At 48.1% G+C, this 20,485-nt stretch overlaps 1 protein-coding gene across 1 annotated transcript in view; it reads left to right on the top strand.

The window, feature by feature from the left end:
- TOX2 (TOX high mobility group box family member 2) overlaps positions 1-20,485 on the top strand; it is a 153,996-nt gene that overhangs the window by 60,137 nt on the left and 73,374 nt on the right. The window contains exon 2 of the mRNA XM_041419295.1: positions 1,304-1,369. Within this exon, the coding sequence (XP_041275229.1) occupies positions 1,304-1,369 (66 nt within the window). The remainder of the gene's footprint in view (positions 1-1,303; positions 1,370-20,485) is intronic.

The raw sequence follows: 20,485 nt of genomic DNA, 5'->3' as shown, positions 1-20,485 counted from the left end.
CATAACTGGAATCAGCTTCATATCAGAGAGTGAGAGAACAGGTGAGAGGTAAATGATCTCCAATTCATCATCCTGCTGGTAAGGGCAGGAGGGTTGGCTCTTCCCCTTGTTAAGTGCAAGATGTCACTCACAGCTGGTACCTCCATCCTTGTCTCGGGAGTGTTTTATGGCCCAGCCCGTTTTTATTGCCATAATTAATCTGTGAACTCAGCCTTGAGGTCTGCCCCAGCTGTACTTGGAGCCGGAGCCAGTCCTGGAGGGCTTTTTTCCTTCCTTTGGAACCTGAGCAAGTGAAAAGCTCCCGTTGCAGCTAATTAGTGAGAAGAGTTGTAGTTCTCCATTGAGGTTTTGTGGCCTGATAAGTGGATTAGCAGCTGGGAACTGGGTGTGTGCTGGAGCTGTGGGACACAGGAGGATGGGCTGGGCTCGGGCTGCCCAGCCATGGACATGGAGCAGAGTCCTGGCAGAGCAGGCAGGAGCACAGGAGACGAGGGGATGGATGTGTCAGGCTGTGCACAGAGACCCCTCCTGAATGCTCCATGTTGTGGTTGAGACAGAGACAGTCCACAGCAACACTCCATTTTCAGAAGGCTCCAAACCTGGTTTTATTTTAGATGCATGCTTTTTATACATTCTTGTAAAACTCCTAAGTTTGCACTTTACTCATTGGTCAGGAAGGACAAACAAAGTGATCAATGGAACAGGCAGTTGCAGGTTTCTCTTATTTATCCTTCTTTCTTTCATAGTCTCTATGTCAATGACCTTGATAGGAAATTCTTTCAGAGGTAAACATGGATCCTCTTATCAAACTTCTCTCTGGCTCATAGAAGTCACTGTAAAACCTCTTCCACTGCGATTCTGCATTGCTGAAGGAGTTTTGTTTTGGTGTTGAGGTCTGAAAGAGGATTGAATGGGACTTGCCCAGGTCTGGACATTTCCATTGATGGAACTTTGCTTTTTTAATATAAGATTGGTGGTCTAGTAGGAATTTTAGCAGCAGCTTCTTTTGGGTCATCTTTGCTGCAGGGTGCATCTGTGGGTTTACACATTTGAATTATTTCTTTGAATTGGAGTGATTTTTATTTCACTGAAAAAATCCCGTATCCATGCCATGCCAGCATATCCCATTGCAATAACTGGGATGAAGGTGTGCTCATACCCTCTCAAAATTGTTCAAACAGCAGCTAGGGGTTTTCCTCTGGGAATTCTGGCTCTTGATATGAAGAGCCACGAAGGTATTTGGGATGCACAGCAGCATGGTGTGCAGATGGCATTTTATTAACTCTTTCTTTTGCCTTTCTAGTTTGATGGGGAGAACATGTACATGGGGATGAACGACAACGCCCAGGAGTTTCTATCGGCCAATCAGGTAAGTGTTCTTTTGCTGGGGTGAGATTTTTAGGGGACTAAAGCACAAATTCTTGGAGCTGTCTGTAAATCTGCCCTCCTGGGACATCAGGAGCATCCATGGAGGAGGTCAGAGCCCAGCTACTGCCAAGGAGCAGCAGATGCAGCCCTTGGTGCAGGAGTTGGGATGCATTTTCATCCTGGTGCTGCTGCCTGCCACTGGAGCCTGGCTCTGCTGAAAAGCTTTGCTGAAAAGCTTTGCCTCAGCATCCCTCATTCCACATGAAGGTGCGTTTGGTGTTTCTGGACACAGTGAAGTTTCCAAGTATTGTGTGCTGTTCAGGTGTCTCCTTCCCTCATGTGGAGTGTTTCCTGTAGCTAAATAGATTAACAGAGGAGAAAAAAGAATCAAAGGGTTCCTGTTTTGGAGCTAGAAACCCACGTGTGGGGCACCAGAATAGAAGTGTTCATGTCTTGCAGATGCCTGAGCCTTCTCTGGGCTTGGATACCCATGGAGAAAACATGGAGTGGGGTTCTAAACCTGTGTGTGGGTTGGAACATGATCTTTAAGGTGAACTTCCAACCCAGTTCTGTGATTCTATAAAGTTAAGCCCATATTTAGGTCCTGCTGGGACAGGAGGACTTCAGCACATGCTTTTCTGACCCCCTGACCTGGAGATAAGAGCTGGTCCCCTGTGAACCCCTCAGGGGTGGCCTGGCAGGGTTAGAGGTGCTGCATCCTCAGCACAAAGCACCTCATCACATGCAGCCTCAGAGGGAAGGTGGCAGTTCCTTGCTGACATGTCCCAGAATCCCATTTTTGCTTATGTTGTGCTGTTTTGTTGACCACAGACCCAGCCCCACAGTGTCCCTGAGGTTTGGTACATCACTATGGATTACGTGCAGGGTGCTCCAGTGGCAGCAGGGGTTAAACTCTGTCCATATTACACTGGGAATGGGATGAAATCCTGTGGTTTGCCTCCTTGGGGCACAGCAGTGCATTGGCTCATGGCTCAGGAGAGCTGTTCCTGCTCTGGCTCTGGCAGCTGGCACTGGAAGCTGTCCCCACCGTGGCGTGGGGAGAGGCTGTTCCTGCGTGAGGAGGAATTCCAGGGTGGGGAAGGAACAGCAAACTTTGTGCTGCTGAGTGATTCAGCAGAAACAAATATGTGTTCAACCAACAACAGCATGGGGTTGATCATTAGAGCCAGGAATTGCCAGGGGGTGAGTAAATATGGGAAAGAATGGGGTGATCCCTGAGTGCCCCATCCAGGGGTCGGCCCTGTCCTCCAGCTGTGCAGAGCCACAGGTTGTGGATGATCACAGGGCAGTGATTGTTGTAGATCCTTTGCCTTTAAAACCTGCCAGGGGACAAGGATTTCACTGGGAAGGGCTGCCAGTGCTGGCACAGGGACCAGCCCCAGTCCCTGGCCACGATGTGCCTGCAGGACCAGACTGGATTTGGGCAGAGTCATGGCCAGCATGAACCATTGGTGTTTCCTGCTTAGCACCTATCTCATCCCATTTCCCTCAAGGGTGGCCATGAGAGGGAGGTCAGCAGGGCTGCTGTGGGGCTGGGAATGCTTTGCTGAACCTCAAGGAGGAGGGTTGGCTCCCAAAGGAAGGCAGGGATTACCAGGTGTTGGAGGAGTCATGCCCTGAGTTTGATCCTGGAGAAGGATCAACCAAACCAGCTTAGATCCCTGTAACTTGGGCAACAGGAGTTCACTCTTCATTTGCTCTCTGTTTACTTGCTATTTCCCATTTTGGAGTAGCAGTTAAGGGTGGAGAGGGAGGAAAGTTCTTTCCCTGGCAGAGGAGAGCAGGAACCCCCCACTGCAGGGATGGCTTTGTGCACAGGGGCTGTGCTGCTCTTTCTGCACCAGCAAAAGCACTGCAGGGAGTAACATGGAAAATAAATGGGGACCTTTGCCTTGTTTGGCACCCCCAGTTCCCTCCCTGAGCTGGTGTGGACAGTCAGAGGGGAGCTGGGAGTACAAGGGTGCAGGGGGCACCTGGGCTCTGTGGGAGGCTGCAGTGACCCCCATAACCTCATCTGGGGTGGCAGGGCATCAACTGGGAGGGAAGGTGAGGATCCCAGTTGATGCCCTGCAGGGAAGTGGGTTCACACAGAGCATGAGCTTTGGCCAAGGAGGATGAGGAGCAGCTTCCTCCTCACCCTCCTTAGTGCACCATCTCCCTTTATTTACCTGCACATCAGCACTTGTTTACTGGTTTTACAGCCCCAGCCATGACTTCAGCACTAATAACACAACTCTGTTATTTAAATGGGGGTTCCAGATGGTTTTTATTGTTTGCTAAACCTGTTGTAACCCGAAGGAGTGCATTAAACAGCAGGAGAGGGATTTCACAATCTCACCTCAGAGGCTGCTGAACCACCAGATTCCTTTACAGCCCATGAGGGGCATCCAACAGCCCTTGGGTTCCTTCAAGACAAAGGCAAATTGTACACACTCAGGGCTGGAACAGCACACTGCAGTAGATGAGCCTGGTGGGTTGGGGTTTTTGATCCTGCAGCTCCCTGACAGCAGCTTTGTCTCAGCCTCGTGTCTGGTTTTTGATCCTAAGGAAGTTCTGTTCAGCCCAGGGGAGAAGGCTCCAGGCAGAGCTCAGAGCCCCTTGCAGGGTTCCAGGAGAGCTGGAAAGGGACTGGGGACAAGGGATGGAGGGACAGGACACAGGGAATGGCTCCCACTGCCAGAGAGCAGGGTTAGGTGGTATACTGGGGAGAGATTTTCCCCTGTGAGGCCCTGGCACAGGGTGCCCAGAGCAGTTGTGGCTGCCCCTGGATCCCTGGAAGTGTCCAGAGCCAGGCTGGATGGGTCTTGGAGCACCCTGGGACAGTGGAAGGTGTCCCTGCCATGGCAGGGGGGTGGAATGGGATGAGGTTTAAGGTCTCTTCCAGCCCAAACTTTTCTGGCTTTCTGCAGTTTCTCATGACAGGAGTGCGGTATAGCCAGGATCAGGGTCTTCCTGCCTCTCCTTCATTATTCCCTGCCTGGCTGCCAGCTTGAGGGGAAGGAGAAACAAAACCCCACAACAAAACCCATTCAAAACCCCCAGAAAACACCATCCAAAACATATGCAAGCCAGGTGCCCTCTTCCTTCTCCTGATCCTTCTTGTTGGGATGGCTTTTGTGCCATGGCTGCAGCTCTTGTCATCCCAGAGGGGTTGGACTCAGCTGAGGACAAAATGCAGAAATAAAGGAGCCTAAAACATAATGAGAGCACTGACAGCTCACACCAGCACAACCTGCTTGGGGAAAATAATTCCTCTTGTTCCATCAAATAGGAGGGACATTTGACCCCAGAAGTGAGTCAAATGTGAAATGTAATTCAACCTCCAGCAGAGGCCAGGGTATAAATGCAAGCTGACATCTGATCAAACCATCGTGGACATTTGACCCTCGAGATGAGTGAGGTATCTCTTGTCTCTTGTGGAGTCAGCAGAGCATCATTCCTCACCCTTGTCAATTTTCTTTCTTTCTTTCCCACCCCCTCCCCAAACAAAGGCAAGGAATTAAGTAATGTGAAAAATCCTAAGGAATACACAGATATGAAGTGCTCTGCAAGATCAGTAAAAATGCAACGGTGCTGGTGAAAGAAATAAAAACACCTGCAAAATCGGTGGGAAAAGATATTTATTAAGGTCATTGTCATAAAACAGTAACACCAGGAAAGGGAAAGGTTGAGGATGAGGTTGGTTTTATTTGGCATCGAGACTTTTGCACTTGCAGGAAGAGTCCATGGGTGCTTTGAAAATGTGAATTAACTCTGCCTGGGAATCCCTTGTGAGAAGGTATCATCACCCCATCTGCTGGGTGGAGAAATGCAGGAGCTGCCTTGTCAGGGAGCTGGGGATGATGTGATGAGGTTGTGGGGACTGCCAGGCCCTGGCATGTCTTTGGGGACCACTGTCCCCTGGCTTTTGGGAGCAGGGATGTGACTGTGTGCCTGGTCAGTGCAGGGACATTATGGAAAGCCTTAGGGGGGTGTTTGCTGCATTTCCTCCTCCCTCCATGATTATCTCTGGCTGCTAGCAGGGCAACAGGCAGCTTGAAGGAGGAAAGAGCTGATTATTTATCACTGGACTGTTTGGATCCTGTGCTCTGCCAAATCCCAGGAGATTTCAGTGCATGGCTTGTTCCAGCTGAGCAACCAGCCCATTTCTGTCCCAACAAGTAAATTTGTGTGACTCCTCATGGAAAGGCTGTTCAACACCACTGTGGTTTGTTCAGGCCAGGGAGATTGTAAAAGCAGCTCTTTGCTTTTGGAAGTGAGGGCACAGACAGGACCCACTGCTCTAAAGTGTTGAAAATTTGAGAGTTCAATTGAAAATAGGAGAGTTAAATTGACCAAGTTCTTTGCACATCATTTCCTCCTCCTCCTCAAGCTGTTCCTGTGTGTTGCTCCTGCTGGCAGGCTCATGCTGCCCATCTCTGTGTCAGAAATGTCAGGTCTTGGCTGCCAGGTTTGCACAGCAGCCCTGAGCTGCTGGGGGAGTGGAAGTTGTCTTTGCCCATGGCAGGGGCAGGAACTGGATGGTCTTTAGGATCTAACCCAAACCATTCCAGGGTTCTACATCTCAAAAAACAGGATGCCTGGAGAAGGTGTGGCTGCTCCTGGATCCCTGGAAGTGGCCAAGGCCAGGTGGGATGTGATGCCTCAGGTTTAGCTTTTATATTTTTCACATTCTGTGCTGCTTTAGTGTGCAATTCTGAGCTTCATATCAGGGGATGGTGAACTCTCTGCACAGAGAAGGGAGACAAAACAATTCCTTCTCTAGCTGGGGACCAAGGACAAATGATCCAAATCTCAGCCCCAAGAGCACAAACAACATGGGCTAAAGAGAGAAAAACAAGCAGGATGGGAGTGCATGGGCTAAAGCTGGAATGGGACAATGAACTGCAATCTGCAAATGGAGCAGAACTGATCACAGTGAGAGACCCCGTGAGCGCTCGTGCATTTTGGGACCATTTTGGTTCATCTTGGGTGCAGCCCTGGCTGGGCTCTTGTGCTGCCCAAGGTGGATCCGTTGAGATCCTTTTAATAAATCCCTACTTTATTCTTTAGCTCTGCCCAGCCTCTGTTCTAGGGCAGTCTGCACAAAGCATCAGATGGGGCTTGGAGCACCCTGGGACAGTGGAAGGTGTCCGTGCCCATGGCAGGGGTGGAATGGGATGAGCTTTAAGGTCCTTTCCCATCTATCCATTCTGTGATTCTATGACAGAAAAAGGATTTCACCCAAGCCTGGTGAGACACCTGCTGCAGGTGACATCAAGTGTCTCACCTGCTGTGTGGAGCAGCACAAGCGGCTTCAATTTGGGCTCCGGGCATTAGGGTGAGACTGGGTAACTCGTGGATGGGCTGCTTACACTTACACTGCCAAAAAAGCAAATCCATGGGCAGGGATGTGTTTCTGGGGGCTACGGATATGTGTAAAACAGAAGGTGGATTTTCCCTGGCTATGTGTGACTCGGGGAGCCCTGCTGGGCACAGGGGCTTTGCTGAAACCCCAAGGGAGATGCAGTTAGGAGAGATATTTGTCATGTGTACAGATATCCACAGCACCTGTCTGCAGCCATGCTCCAGTACGAGCCTGTGTGGGGTGAGCCACAGCCTCCCCTTCCCGCCCACGTGGGATCCATCTGTGGGTGTCCCCCTATGCCTGCACGTGGATAAATCAACATTTATCTCCTGTATCTATTGCCCTTTATCTCCCTGCCTCCGTATATCCCCACGCTGGGGTCTGTATTAGCCATAATAGATACAGTGAGTCACTGATCTGGTGGGTCAAATGGTCAGGGCTCTTTGATCAGCCGTCAGGATCCATTACCACCAGGGCCTCTGCTGGGGCTGGAATTACAACTTACATTTGACTCATTTCTGGGGTCAAAACGTCCCTCTTATTTGATCGAATGACAGAAATTGTATAATTTGTATATATCCCTGAGCCATATGTGCTCTGAGTGCCACTCTAATGTGTTTTATAAAGGCACAGCTGTCTTGGTGACTTATTTAAAATGGGATTTTGAAGTAGTGTTCTTGCCGTTTAATGTCCTCATTCAGGGTTACACAAGGTTTATCAAATAATAAATAACATTTAGAACGTTGCTTTTAACATAACAATGGCTTTGCTGCTTATAAGGAACTGGGCGGTCCAATAAAGCTGTGTTTGGTAAATGAGTGATAATGCAGAAAGTAAAGATAGGATAATTAGAAATTAATGATGTGTGGGAAGCTATGGATACCTTCCTCATGTTCTGCTAACGCTCCAGACGAGACAGAGCTCCTCTTGGCAGCCTCTGCTATAAAATATGCCTTCAAACCTTGTCATAATACTGGCAGACGTGTTGTTCCCACCAGTCTTGACTGAATCACAGCAAAATGTCGACACTTGATAAAATAAACCTGGGGCTGGGGCAGACCCACGTGAGTGCAGGGCTTCCCCATCCCTGCTGGGGACCACGGAGGCAGAACACAGTGGCTGAAGTGGCCGTGGAGCCCTGGGCAGAGTGAGGGTAACTGGGGGCTCCTAATGAACGTGTGGGTCACCCTGCCCTCATTCTTGCTCCTCCCTCCAGAGCAGGAGCTGGAGCCAAGGTGGTTTTCAATCCATCAGTGGTGGGGCTGCTCTCCCACTGACAGTGAAGCAACAACAAGCAATTGCTCAGGTGTGAGACGTCCTTATGGCAGTTGTCTCTGGCCTACAAGCTGTGTGAATTTGAAGGAGCTTCCAGCACTTTGTTTGTCCCATAAAGTGCAGCAGGTTGCTCATGGTCACCACAACCACTGCCTCAAACCTGGGATTGCTTGGGAAAAAAAGCAAGAAGAGCCAGGAGATCACTTGGCTGAGCAATTCCTTAGGGTGTCCTTCTCTTGAGTCTTATAGAAAGGTCTGCACAGAAAATTAGAGCCTATGGTGAGGTTATTCTTTGTCCAATTTCCAGTCAAGTGCCTTAATGGACTTTGGTGTTTCTAATTCATCTTTGCACATGAAGAAACTTGTTTTAACTTTCATAGAATCACAGAATGGATTGGGATGGAAGGCACCCTTAAAAGTCATCTAATTCAAGCCCTCTGCAAGGAGCAGGGACATCTCCAATGAGATCAGGCTGCTCAGGGCACTGTCCATGCTGACCTTGGGTGCTCCCAGGGGTGGGACATCCACAGCTTCTCTGGGCAATCTGTGCCAGTGTTTCACCACCCTCTGAGGGAATAATTGAGGAGGCAGGGTTTGGGGGCTCCATATTCTGTTGATTTTTGGTTTGAACTGTTGATCACAGGAACAGATGATATCAGAGGCTGGTCAGTGTTAAAGGAAGTCACATGTAAGTGAGGGGTTAACAGAAGGGGCAATATGGCCTCATTTTTTAAGGGGGGCATGGAGAGCTCTGGTGCTCCTCAATCTCAAGCTGCCTTGTGCTCTTTGGACTTTACTCTCTTGTGCCTGTGCAGAATCTTGGTCTCTTCCAATCTGCAAATAATCTGTATTTTTAAGTCTGGAATTGGCCCTATCAGGGGCAGAGCACACCTGAAAGTAAATAACTGATGACTCTCCACTCCCTTTACAAGGATACATTGCAAATACTTCAGGAACATACAGATATATGAGTATAAAACACCCCTGGTGAAGGGAAGAGAGAGGTTTGTATAGACTCACAGTTGAAAGAGGATTACACAGAGTTTGGGAGTGTGCACTGCAGGCCCCCATGCTAAGATACAGATTTTTGCTCTCTCCCTGCTGTTCTTTGAGTAATACTGTATAATTTCATATGTTGTGCTGGAGAATAAAAAATAGAGGGGAGACATTGATAGATCCTAAATGCCTTTCTCAGCGGACGATTCAGGAAGAATCTCATGTACTATTTTAGAATGAACAATAGAGTGTTACATGTCATTTATTATAATCAGCAGCTAATGCAAACCCTTCCAGGAGGGGCTTGGGAGTTGAGCACAACTACAGCTGATGATCCAGGCTTGTGAATTTTGCATGAACTCCTGTGTGACAGTGAAATTTTTGAAAGGTGCAGTTAGGAAGTGATTCCTGTAGCTCAGTCATAGCAAGAGGAGGTTTTACTGCTGGTACAAGGCCAGCTATATTGTTTAAATAAAATAATAATAATAAAATCCCTTCGTATTACAAGCAGAGTGAACATCATCTTCAACCCTTGGTCTCAAGGGACTCCTGAGTTTTTAGCAATAGGGTGTTTGAAAAACAGCCACCAAGCATCCCAGAGTTAAAAACTAATGCAATTGAGCCATTCCTAGACCAAAATGGATGGGGGGAAAACGGAAAAAGAAATAGGGAAAAAAGGGAAAAAGAAATAGCATCTCAAACAGCTGAGGACACCTGTCAGGTGGCACAGAGCACCTGGCAGGGGTGGGAAACACTGAAACTGTTGTGGTGGCTGAATTTAACGTGCAGATATTTCATCAAAGAGATTGTTGATAGGTTCAGGTTTAGGGCCAAAGGCAGGAGGGAAAAGGAGATCCTCGGGTGCACTGGAGGACCCACACCAAACTTGACAGCCTGAGGGCTGGCCACAGCATCCACCGCTCTCCAAGGTCCCCTGGAGACCATAGCCAGCTCTGACCAGCCCCAGCAGTTACTTTTCCCTGTCCTTCCTGTGTCTTTCCAAGGTTTTCTGAGATATGAATCAGCTCAGAGAATGTTTTTGACCCCAAAAAGAGTGTCTGTATTAAGCAGCACATCTGGCTGTAGCCCTTGTTCAGTGAGATGTGGAATCAAAACGTGCCTGAGGATCTTCAGCCAGAGATGGGATTTCTTTTGCAGTGAAAAGGTCTGTAAACAGTGAAACATTAAAAAATTAATAATAAAAAATCCAGTCTGTGCAGGAGATTGGCCCAGGGCTGGAGGCAGCAGAACTAGGGAGATGGTGGGAACCTGGTGTGGCAGAGAAGGAGCAGCAGGACCATGTCCATCTCCCTGAGAAACATCCTTTGCTGCTGCATCTTGGTCTGAAGGGATCCACACAGAAAATACTGGTACCAAGATGAGTTCTGACAGAGGAGTGGACATGGGTAGTTCTTGGTGCTAAAATTCCACCATGCCCACCAGTGGGGCTGCAGGAAAGGTGTGTCCCAGATCCCAGGAATGCTCCCTGTGTGCTAGAGGGTGAAGGAGATGGAGTAACTGGGACAGCTTCAGAGCACCGTGGGGCACAGCTGAGGTCCAGTCAGACTGAAGAGGATCTGCTGGAGTGCAGGGTGGCTCCTGTGGCATGAGGACATGTGGCCTGGCTGTCCAGCAATGCTGCTGGGCTTGTAAAGCCAATGGCTCCTAAAAGAGCAGCAAATGATAGAGGAAGGTGATGTGCTTTAGGCAAGGAAGTGTCACTTTATCAGGGATTTCCCATGTGCTTTTACTTCTGTAAAGGGACTGCACACAGTGTAAAGAGAGCCACTGTCCTTGATGGTCAGCATGGCCCAGGGCAAGGTGGAAACCTGCATGGGGGACACCTGGAGCAGCCCTGGAGGGAGCAGACCCCTTTAAAGCCCAGCTCTCAGGGTAATATGGGCTTATGTGTGCTTTAAACCCTCACCAGGGCCACTCCTGCTGCTCCCGGGCTGGCCTGGAGCCGTGGCAGCCACTCAGCCAAAGGCAATCCCAGAGCATCCATCCATGTTTGTGCCTTTGGATCTGCAGCTCCCTGTGCTGAGCTGATTCCTCAGCGTGTCCCGAGTTCCTGCTGTGACACAGCGTGACCGGGAGCCATGTGCATGGCAGGGACTGGTGCTGAGCTCTGACAGCGCAGCCCCAGCGCTGTCGGGGAGCTGTGATGAGCAAGGATTTCCTCCTGTGTCCTTTTGGGGGGCTGGGTTTGGCTCCTGCAGAGGGTGGTTTTCTTCTCTAATGGACCTCTGGGGAGTTGCTCTGGAAAACTCTGTTTATTTGTGGAAGTGCAGCTCCGTGGGTCGTAGCAGTGTAGAAGAAAATACCCAGCCCATTGCTCTTGGGATTTCCTCTCCCAGCTGATTGATTACTTCTTCCCTCCTCATCAGAGACCCATCCTGAGCTGGTGTATGGCTCTGCTGTCACAACACAGTGATTAACTGAGGAGCCACTTACTTCCAGCAGGAAAATGTTATTTTCCACTCCAGCATCTGGATGAAGGCCTGGGCAGAAAGGAAAGCCCCTCTGCTGCCTTGGCTGGGGACAGAACGAGCTCTTCTCTGTGTGTCAGCTCTGAGGCTGCCCTGGACACGTGCAGGTTGGGCTCCATTCCAGCCCCACGAGGGCAGGACCATCAGCAGAGCATCTGTACCCAAAACAGAGTGACCAGGAGCACTAGGACAGTGATTGTCCCCTGTGCTGGCACTGCTGGGGCACCTCGAGTGCTGTGCCCCATTCTGGGCCCTCATGAGAAAAGCACTGAGGGCCTGGAGCGTCCAGAGATGGGAACAGAGCTGGGAAGGGTCTGGAACACCAGGAGGGGCTGAGGGAGCTGGGAAAGGGGCTCAGGCTGGAGAAAAGGAGGCTCAGGGGGGACCTTGTGGTCCTGACAGGAGGGGACAGCCAGGTGTGGGCTGGGCTCTTCTTCCAGGCAAATATCAACGGAACAAGAGGAAATGGCCTCATATTGCGCCATGGGAGATTTAGAGTGGATATCAGGAGGAATTTCTCCACTGAAAGGGTGGCCAGACGTTGGAGTGGGCTGCCCATGGAGGTTTGGAGTCCCCATCCCTGGAGGTGTCCAAGGAACACCTGGCCATGGCACTCAGTGCTCTGGGCTGGGGACAAGGTGGCGAGTGGTCACAGGTTGGGCTTGATGATACTGGAGGGCTTTTCCACCCTGAATGACTCCATGATGTCAGGGCTCTCCAGGCCCTGCAGGATGAAGAGGGCTGTGTACCCCAAGTGCAGCCATCCAGCTCCTTCTGCTCAGAGCCAGGCTCTGGTTCACTCCGGCCTCCCCTCGCTCGTGAGGCTGGGCAGAGCAGGGACATGAGCTGGCTGGCCACCAGCCCTTGTGCTCCTGCTCCTTTGGGGAAGGCTGGGATCTTCCCTCTCAGATGACACACCAGGCCAGGCTGGTCAGAGCCATGGTGGGAACCAAAAGCCAGGGGAGGCAGCTGTCCCAGGAGCTGAGCTGTGACACAGGACCCAGCTGAAGGGCGCCTGTCACAGCAGCTCCACGAGCTCCACGTTTGGCCCCTGTTCCATCACCTGTTGGGCAGTCCTGCCAAGGGCTGTGCTGGGTCTCACCCGTCATTGCCACCATGATCAACAGCCTCTGAGCCAGCCTGAATTAAACTTATCTCAAAGTAGCAAATCCATCAGCTGCCATCAAGAGTGCCGGGTCTGAGGCTGTCTAGCTCAGGTCTATACATCTGTGTACACCGTAAAGGGCAAAATATGACTTGGCTTTTATTACTTTAATTAAAACATGAGTGAAGAGTATGAGATTCATATTAAATTGTATTTTCCTGGCTGCTGTGGGAAGGAGCTAACTGATCTGATTACCATGAAGATTACAAACTATCAAAGTGAAAAAGAGCTTTTTGCAAGTATTTCATATTAAACCTTCAAACATAACACTTTAAGAATAATTATAGTTGTATTACTGGAAAATGATTCATGAATTCTGAATAAATATAAGGCCCTTAAAGGGAAATGTTCCAAGACCACAGTTTTCATTCCAATCTGATGAAATTTAGCATCATTTTGCAGCTGTAGAATAGAATGAAAAAAAATATGTACATAGACTGTATTGAATATATGTCAGACTAAACTAATGAGATTTTTTACATCAACTCTGAGCACGAACGCAGACAAATGGAATAGCCATCCTCATTTTCTGTAATAGAAAGCACCAAAAGGGAAGGCAGAAAGGATCTCACTGCTCACAAGTCTTTATTCCACCCTTGATTGTTAAATAATATATTTTAAGTTCTCATATCTCGCCTGCAGAATGTTTGAACTGACACTAATGGGTATGTAAGAGAAAAGAGTGAGCTCTAAGAAAAAAAGTGAGGAAAGGCTAGGATTGGGAATTTTATCAGTATTCCCAGTGGGCTGTAATAAAGATACTTTTCACACAATACAGTGAATGTTTACAACAGACAGTTTAGTTTCCTTCCAACAATTATGAGAGAAATTGAATCTCAGGAAATGTTAGTTTTGGCTAAAATTAGACATAACAATAAAGATACCCCTGAAAGTTTATTAAGGAGGGAAAAAAAAAAGAAAAGAAAGCCATCAGTCTCTGGAAGACAATTTAGCAAATTTATTTTAAGAATTCCAGATGACTTCTAAACAAAATCACACACCTACGTGGCGCTGAGGGCTCAGGCTCCCCATGGGAGCTGCTTTTCTCCTGAGAAGCTTTCTTTCCCAGGCTTCATGAATTCCTAGTGCATTTTGGAAGCAAGTATCCAAAAGGTGCTTGTTTCCAGGCTGGACCCAGCTGGAGGACAATGCCCATCACTTCTGCAAGCAGATGGAGCAACAGGTCACATTTTTTGGGTAAAGTCAGGGTGCTGCAAATCTGGGAACCCACACTGGTATTGAGAGCAAGTTACTGAATGTGCTTGAATGCAATTTTAGGAAGGATTTTACCATGCTCAGAGATGCATCCAGTGAAGCTGGAGATAAAAAACAATTATAAAAATAAAAAAGGAAAGATGGTCTGTAAAGTGCAGGAAACTCTGGAGTGCTCTGAGCAGCTCATGTGATGGTGTTTAATTTTTGAAACGCAGCGAGTGGAACATGCAGTGGAATTCTGCCTGCCCTGATTTCCCCACTTCTGCATCAAGGAGTGCTGCAATATCCCTGTTAGAGACACCTGCTTTCCTCCCCTTTTATCCATGCAATCCTTGATTTTTGACTTATTTCTCACTCTGTTTCAGTCTGGAAAGAGATTCCTGTTATTTGCTATCAATAATAGGAGGTGAAAGCTGATGCAGCTTCGCTCGCAGACAATGTGCCCCATTTTGGTTTTATTTGGGGTCAGACAGGGCTGATGCTTTATGGTAACACCAAGTGGGACTCGAGGTGCCCAGTTTGGTGCTAGAATTGGCAATAGAAGCACTTGGCTCTGAGTCATCCCAGATTTATGGAAATATCTAGGCCTTGTGTGGGCTTGGATTTGACAGATAGCAGCTGCAGCCCTTGAGTACATGGGAAAATGTGAATTTTTACCATGAGGTTGATGTTTTGGCTTTGTTATGTGCAGCCCTGTTGTGCTCAGAGCCTCCCCCTCCTCTCCATCAGCATCTCTCCCTCTCATTTTGACTCTTTCACTTCTGCCCAGTTTTTTTGAACAGTTCAGGTTCTACCTGGTGTTTCTAAACCAGTGAAAATAACAGAAACACCTCTCCAGCTGCTCAGTGAATGAAGAGTTTCAGGTGGTTTGGCCTCTGGAGAGCTGGGGCTGGGTTTCTCTTCTGGCCTCATGCCTCGGGTGTTTGGTTGGGCCTTCTGGTCGTGTGATGAGGTTGGGCTGGTATGGATGTGAGCCCTCTTGCACCTTCTTTTCCTCTGCACACACAAATGTTGCCTTGGCCTCTGAATCTGCCAGTGCCAGCACTGGAGCTGGTCCTTGATGCAGGCTCATGGCTGTGAGCAGCACATTGATGCCCTGGCTGAGCTCCTAGATGGACTGTTGTCCTTACTTTAGGGAAACATTGCTGTTTGGATTATTAATGTGGTGGTTTTCCTCTTTGCCTTCCTCCTGAAGGGCTGGTTCCTTCTCTCACTGCTCATTTTGTCCAGGTTTTTTAATGCTTTAGAAGGAATTTGATGAGTGTCTGATTTAGGGCATAGATGAGCCTCTCCCAGCCATGTGTGTGTTCCTGCCTATTTTTAGATACCATATATAAGCCTGGCTTCATTAAAGAAAAAAAAAGTTGTTAAAATTGTTAAAGATAAAATCTGTTTGTTTCCCAAAATTCACATATTGGAGGCTTAAGGCTGAGATTTTCACGCCTACCCTGGGGATTTGGACACTTGGCCATGCACCACGTTCCTGTTCTCACAGCTCTGTCACGAGTCTCTTGGTGCTTCCTGCTTTCCCTAACAGCCCCAGCACCTTTGTGCTCCTGTGACATGACAGCTTCTGCTTTGCATAAGGGAGGAAAAGAACAAAATTCTTGGAGCTGTGGTTGTGAAAGAAGAGTCATAATTGTGGCTCTCAGCAAATGCAAAGAAGGTACAGAGAGATCCTGTGAGATTATCATGGAATGCTTTGGGTGAGAAAGAACCTTGGAGTTCCACCCTGGGCCATGGCAGGGACACCTTCCACTGTCCCAGGCTGCTCCAAGCCCTGTCCAGCCTGGCCTTGGGCACTTCCAGGGATCCAGGGGCAGCTGGATCTTACCTTGACATTGCATGGACTGGGAGTACTGGGTTCAGGGGGTATGGGCAGCCAGAGGTTGGGCCTGATGGTCTTGGAGGTCTTTTCCAACCTCAGTGATTCTGTGATCCTGTGATTCTATTGCTGAGTTGTGCATATTCAGGATCTGCAAGGAGTGAGACATGCCAACCCCGTGGCCAATCTGTCCCAGACCTCCCTTGACAAACCACACCCTGTCACTGCCACTGGAATTGCATCCATGCTCTCTCTGTCCCACCTCAGGGTTTGCTTTGGCAGAGCTGACTCAGGAGTGTTTGGCTTTGGCACATCTCCCACGTGCCAGAGCCAGGTTTGGGGGCTGAGGGGCTTTGGGATAACGTGGGAAGCTGATTTATCACCCTGGTGATTTCAGTTCATTTCCTTTCCCCATTTCAGCAACTTCCTGGCAGCCTGAAATGTTTGGCAGTGGATGGGTGGGTGAAGAATTTCAAGCTGTTCTTGGGGCTAAAGAGTAAAGAAGGGAGGGAAGAAGGTGGCATTTTACAAAGCTGTGGCACATTCTTAATTTCAATAAAATAAATGTTAAAAAAAGGTAAGCAGCACCTCAGCTGCTGAGGCGACAGGCGCTTAAGAAGCACTGAATAAATACATAAAACATATTTGCTGAAGGCATTTGTTGTTGGAAGTTTAAACATTAAACATGCCTTCTTCGTCTGATACCATAATAAAGCAGGGATGTTCAAAGAGCCATTAGTGGAGCTCTGACTACAGCTTTACATCTTCACTCGTGTACCAGAGCACCTGCATTACATCAGCTATGCCTCAGTGAGTTTTGCCCCAGAAGGGAGGGATTGGGATTGCAATGTGGGCTTTGGGCTTTTTTTGTGGTGCATTTCCCTTTAGCCATCCATCAATGTGGATGTTTTGGTTTTGTTTCCCTTGTAAAGTGCTGGGGCAGGTCCAGGGGGGGCAGCAGCTCTGCCTTTGTCCCGCTGTCCCCAGGCTCACTAAGTGCTGGCTCTGGGCCTGATGAGACAAATAAACAGGTTTGTGTATTTAGGTTTTTAAATTACAGGCTAAGGAGGAACACAGATACTCAATCCATTAAGAAATAACTAGGTGGGTGATTCAGTACCATTTGTGTAAATGGCACTAACTCTGGTCTGCCTGCACAATTTATTAATACTTCACGGGATGAAAAAAAAAATTATTTTAATCTCATAATGGATGATGAGCTGTGAAATTGCTTCTGCAGCAGCTGGGCACCCTGGGGGAGGTGCTAGATTGCACCACATTATGCAAGCCATCCCCACATCCCTGCCTTCCTCGTGCTAATCACACACATCAGATCTGGCTGATGGCGAGGGGGGCACTGCTTCTGCTGGGGTTTATTACTTTTTGATTTTTTCATATCTACAGTTTTCTTGTCAATTTGCTTTGGGGTCCCAAGTCTGGCTTGGGAAGTGTGAGGGCTCAAATCCGAGTGGGTTTGTGATGATGCTTTGTACTTCAAATGTGTTGGCAACAGGAAATAAAGAAATTTAGCAAAAGTACCAGGGCTGGCCCAGTTGGTGAAGATTTCATCTGGCTGATACCCACACTGTGAAGGAAAGGGTACCAAGAGCTGTCACTGCTCTTTGCTCTGCTGTTATAGGACTGGGACTATGAGCAGGACCAGCATCCCAAGTGCTGTGGAGTTCCCACACTACAAACAGAGCCTGGGCTTAAGGACTTTGCTTCTGAGTGGGAAGATGGAGCAAAGCAAGGGGTAGTGTGGGGCATCTAGGAAAAAATTGTAATTGTCCCTTTATCTCCAGCATGGGATCCTCAGCATTGGTGATGTGCTCTTGGTGGTGTCTCTGGTGCCTTGCCCACACCACTTGTGGTGTGTCCTGCGTGGTGAGGGCCATGCAGAGCTTCTTTGGAAAATGTATCTTTGCTGATGAGAGAAAAAAACCCAAACAGGCTATATTTGGGGGAAAAAAAGTCTGGAGTGCAGATGGGTTGTGTTGCCATTGTGGCTTTGCTGAGGGGCCTTGCTGCAGAACACAACATGCCAGAGCAAGGGATGGCTGTGAAAGCCACATGCCACACGTAGGACATGCTTTCTGAGATGAAACTCTGGAAAATGTGGTGCAAAAAAATCATCCGTGTGAAGTGTGGCACAGAGGATTTGTTTAATCCCTTAACTCCACTCCTTCAGTTTTGAGCCCAAGGGAAATACTCTTAGATAAAATCTGAAGGGAACAAGTGTGGTACAGAGTGTAGTTTCCTTCCTGCTCTGGGTCCTTCTGGCTCAGCTGAAGCCAGATTGAATTAATTTCTTAGAGTGCTTTTTGCTAATTCTTCCTTGCCTATGCCTGTTTTTGGGCTGCCTTATCTCCTGACCTGCTTACAGTGCATTATACACCATTGTGTAACACACCCTGGGCTCAGCACCCTCCACCAAATCCATCCAGCCCAACAATAGATTGCTGTGAGTGCACTGAGCTCATTATGCAAGTTCAGTATGCCATGAGACAAAAAGCCAATTATGTAAAACCTGCACTCAAATAATTCCCTGAAATGCGTGATGTTCTTGAGTAGAATATGATATTCCTTGTATTCACTTCCAGGAGAGATCCTAAGAAAGAAAATAAATGGGTTTATATTTGTCTGGCCTAGTCAGTCTAATTTTAGATCCCATTGGCTGCTGTCTCACTGGGTGTACAGTGCCTTTAATACATTTTAAAACCAGGCAAAAATCATTATAAACAATTTTAAGGAGGCTGATTGTGAGGCAGATGACAGAGGCTGCTTTTGCCAAGGCAGAGCACAGCTTGCACATCTCCTGGCTTTGCCTGGAGCACTGCCACGTTTGCTCTGAGAGCCTGGGGAAGAACAGCCACAGAAACAGGCAGTGAAAGGAAACAGCTCCCTCCTCAGCCTGGGGAGCTAAGGAAAACATAGGTGAGCTGAGCTGAGCTGAGCTGCTGCTCTGGGTCACCCAGGAGCAACTGTGCATCAAAGGTGCCCCCCAGCCTGGCCCTGCATGTGGAGCACAGCAAGGGATTTGCAGAGCCCTGGGTATTGCTGATGCTTGTGTAAACCAGCACTGAATTCTTCTGAAAACGCTGTCAGCCTTTAGCAGTTGAGCCTTAATATCCCATCTGGACAGGGCTTGGAGCAGCCTGGGGTTCTGGGGGGTGTCTCTGCCTGTGGCAGGGAGCAGGGCTGGGTGAGCTTTCAGGTCTCTCCCAGCCCAAACCCCTCGGTGATTCCACGATCTGTGTATCCAGGAGCTGCAGGTCTCTGTGCAGAGACCTGGTGCTGCCATACAGAGGTGGCACCCGGTGGCATGAAAAGGTGGCTCTGGAGGGACAGCTGGCCCTCATGGAGCTCCCTGTGGGACGTGTGGGGCACTGGCAGGGTCCTGCCCTGCCTTCTCCTACGAGGCAGCTGCTGCCTTGCCATGAAAGCAACAAAGGCTGAGATAGGTGATTACATTTTTCTTCCTCTATTCCTGGGGGTATCTACTTCCAAAACTCATTTTTGTCTGTATCACCAGGGAATTAGGGGTCTGTCTGTCTCTCTTTCCTCAGGAGGACAAACAGAGCACTCCTAATCCTTCCTGCACCCCTGCCTGCTGCACTGCTGCCCCTTCCATCTATATCTGCCTTTATGGAAACCGTAACCTCTGCTTGAACCAGAGATTTTCCTGAACAAGAGCCCTTTGGGATCTGAGTGGGCTTTCCTGGATACATTTTTAATAAACACAATAATTTGACTGCAAACCCATTACCTATCCCCTGTTTGTTCTATGGGATAGTCATTTCCATGCCTGCAAAAGCCACTAACTCACAGGGCAATCAAAGGAGGAATGACAACCAGGATAAAATTGGTCTGTGTTGTGATAAACCCATCCATCTTCACGTCGTGCTCTGGAGCTTTATGTACTGCCTATAAATAATGGCCTCAAAAAGATATTAAATCTTTAGAAAAAATCAAGCCTAATTGTAACTATATTTTTGTTTTCCATTTTGGTTTATGTACAGTATATGACTTCTGCAGAGACATTTTTATTCCAGGAAAATGACAGGCCAACAAGAAGCCATAATTGCACTGATTTTTAGAAGTGCCTGCATTACTACAGATCTGATGTACTGCAAGACATGAATCAGAAAAATTCTATTAAAAAATCTCTTGAATGGCTGACACAGGAGTATTATCCATGATGATTAATTTGACTTGGTCATTATGAACACAGACAAGTCTGACAAAATTGCATTTCATTCCCCACTGAATTCATAAAATCACTATACACATAATAAGAAGTTATAGTTCCCTGCTATCCACTATTCTTGACAGGATTCCAGTTCTGGATAAGATACTGATTAAAAAAAAAAAATAGAGGGGGAGAGAGAGAGTTGGGAGCCTTTTTAAAAGCCTACAATAAGGCTGATTTCTTTTGCTCTAAATTGTTCGTAGAACTCCATTATTTTTAGCTTTTTTTGGTGAAGTGGTGATGCAGGTCAAGAGCAGTTGGACAATAACAAACCCGACTGTGAGCTTGTGGTGCCATGGGATGGGATGCAGCAGAATGGCCAGGCTGAATCCTGGGGATTTTCCATCCTTCAGACAATTATAAATAACTGGTAGCTTATTCTTCATTTCCCACCCACACAACAGACAGGTTGAGGCCAGAGGATCCTGACAATGTTGTTTCTGGCCTTAGTAGCATGTAAAATAACCCCCCAAAATGCAGAATTGGATGCAAGCCTTTTTTTTTTTTTTTTTTTTTTTTTTTTTTTTTTTTGATG

Source organism: Onychostruthus taczanowskii, unplaced genomic scaffold (genome assembly GCF_017590055.1).
Source record: "Onychostruthus taczanowskii isolate IOZ18803 unplaced genomic scaffold, ASM1759005v1 scaffold60, whole genome shotgun sequence".
In the NCBI taxonomy this organism is placed as follows: Eukaryota; Metazoa; Chordata; class Aves; order Passeriformes; family Passeridae; genus Onychostruthus; species Onychostruthus taczanowskii.
The sequence above is the reverse complement of the archived record's forward strand: the minus strand, read 5'-3'. Positions and strand labels throughout refer to the sequence as shown.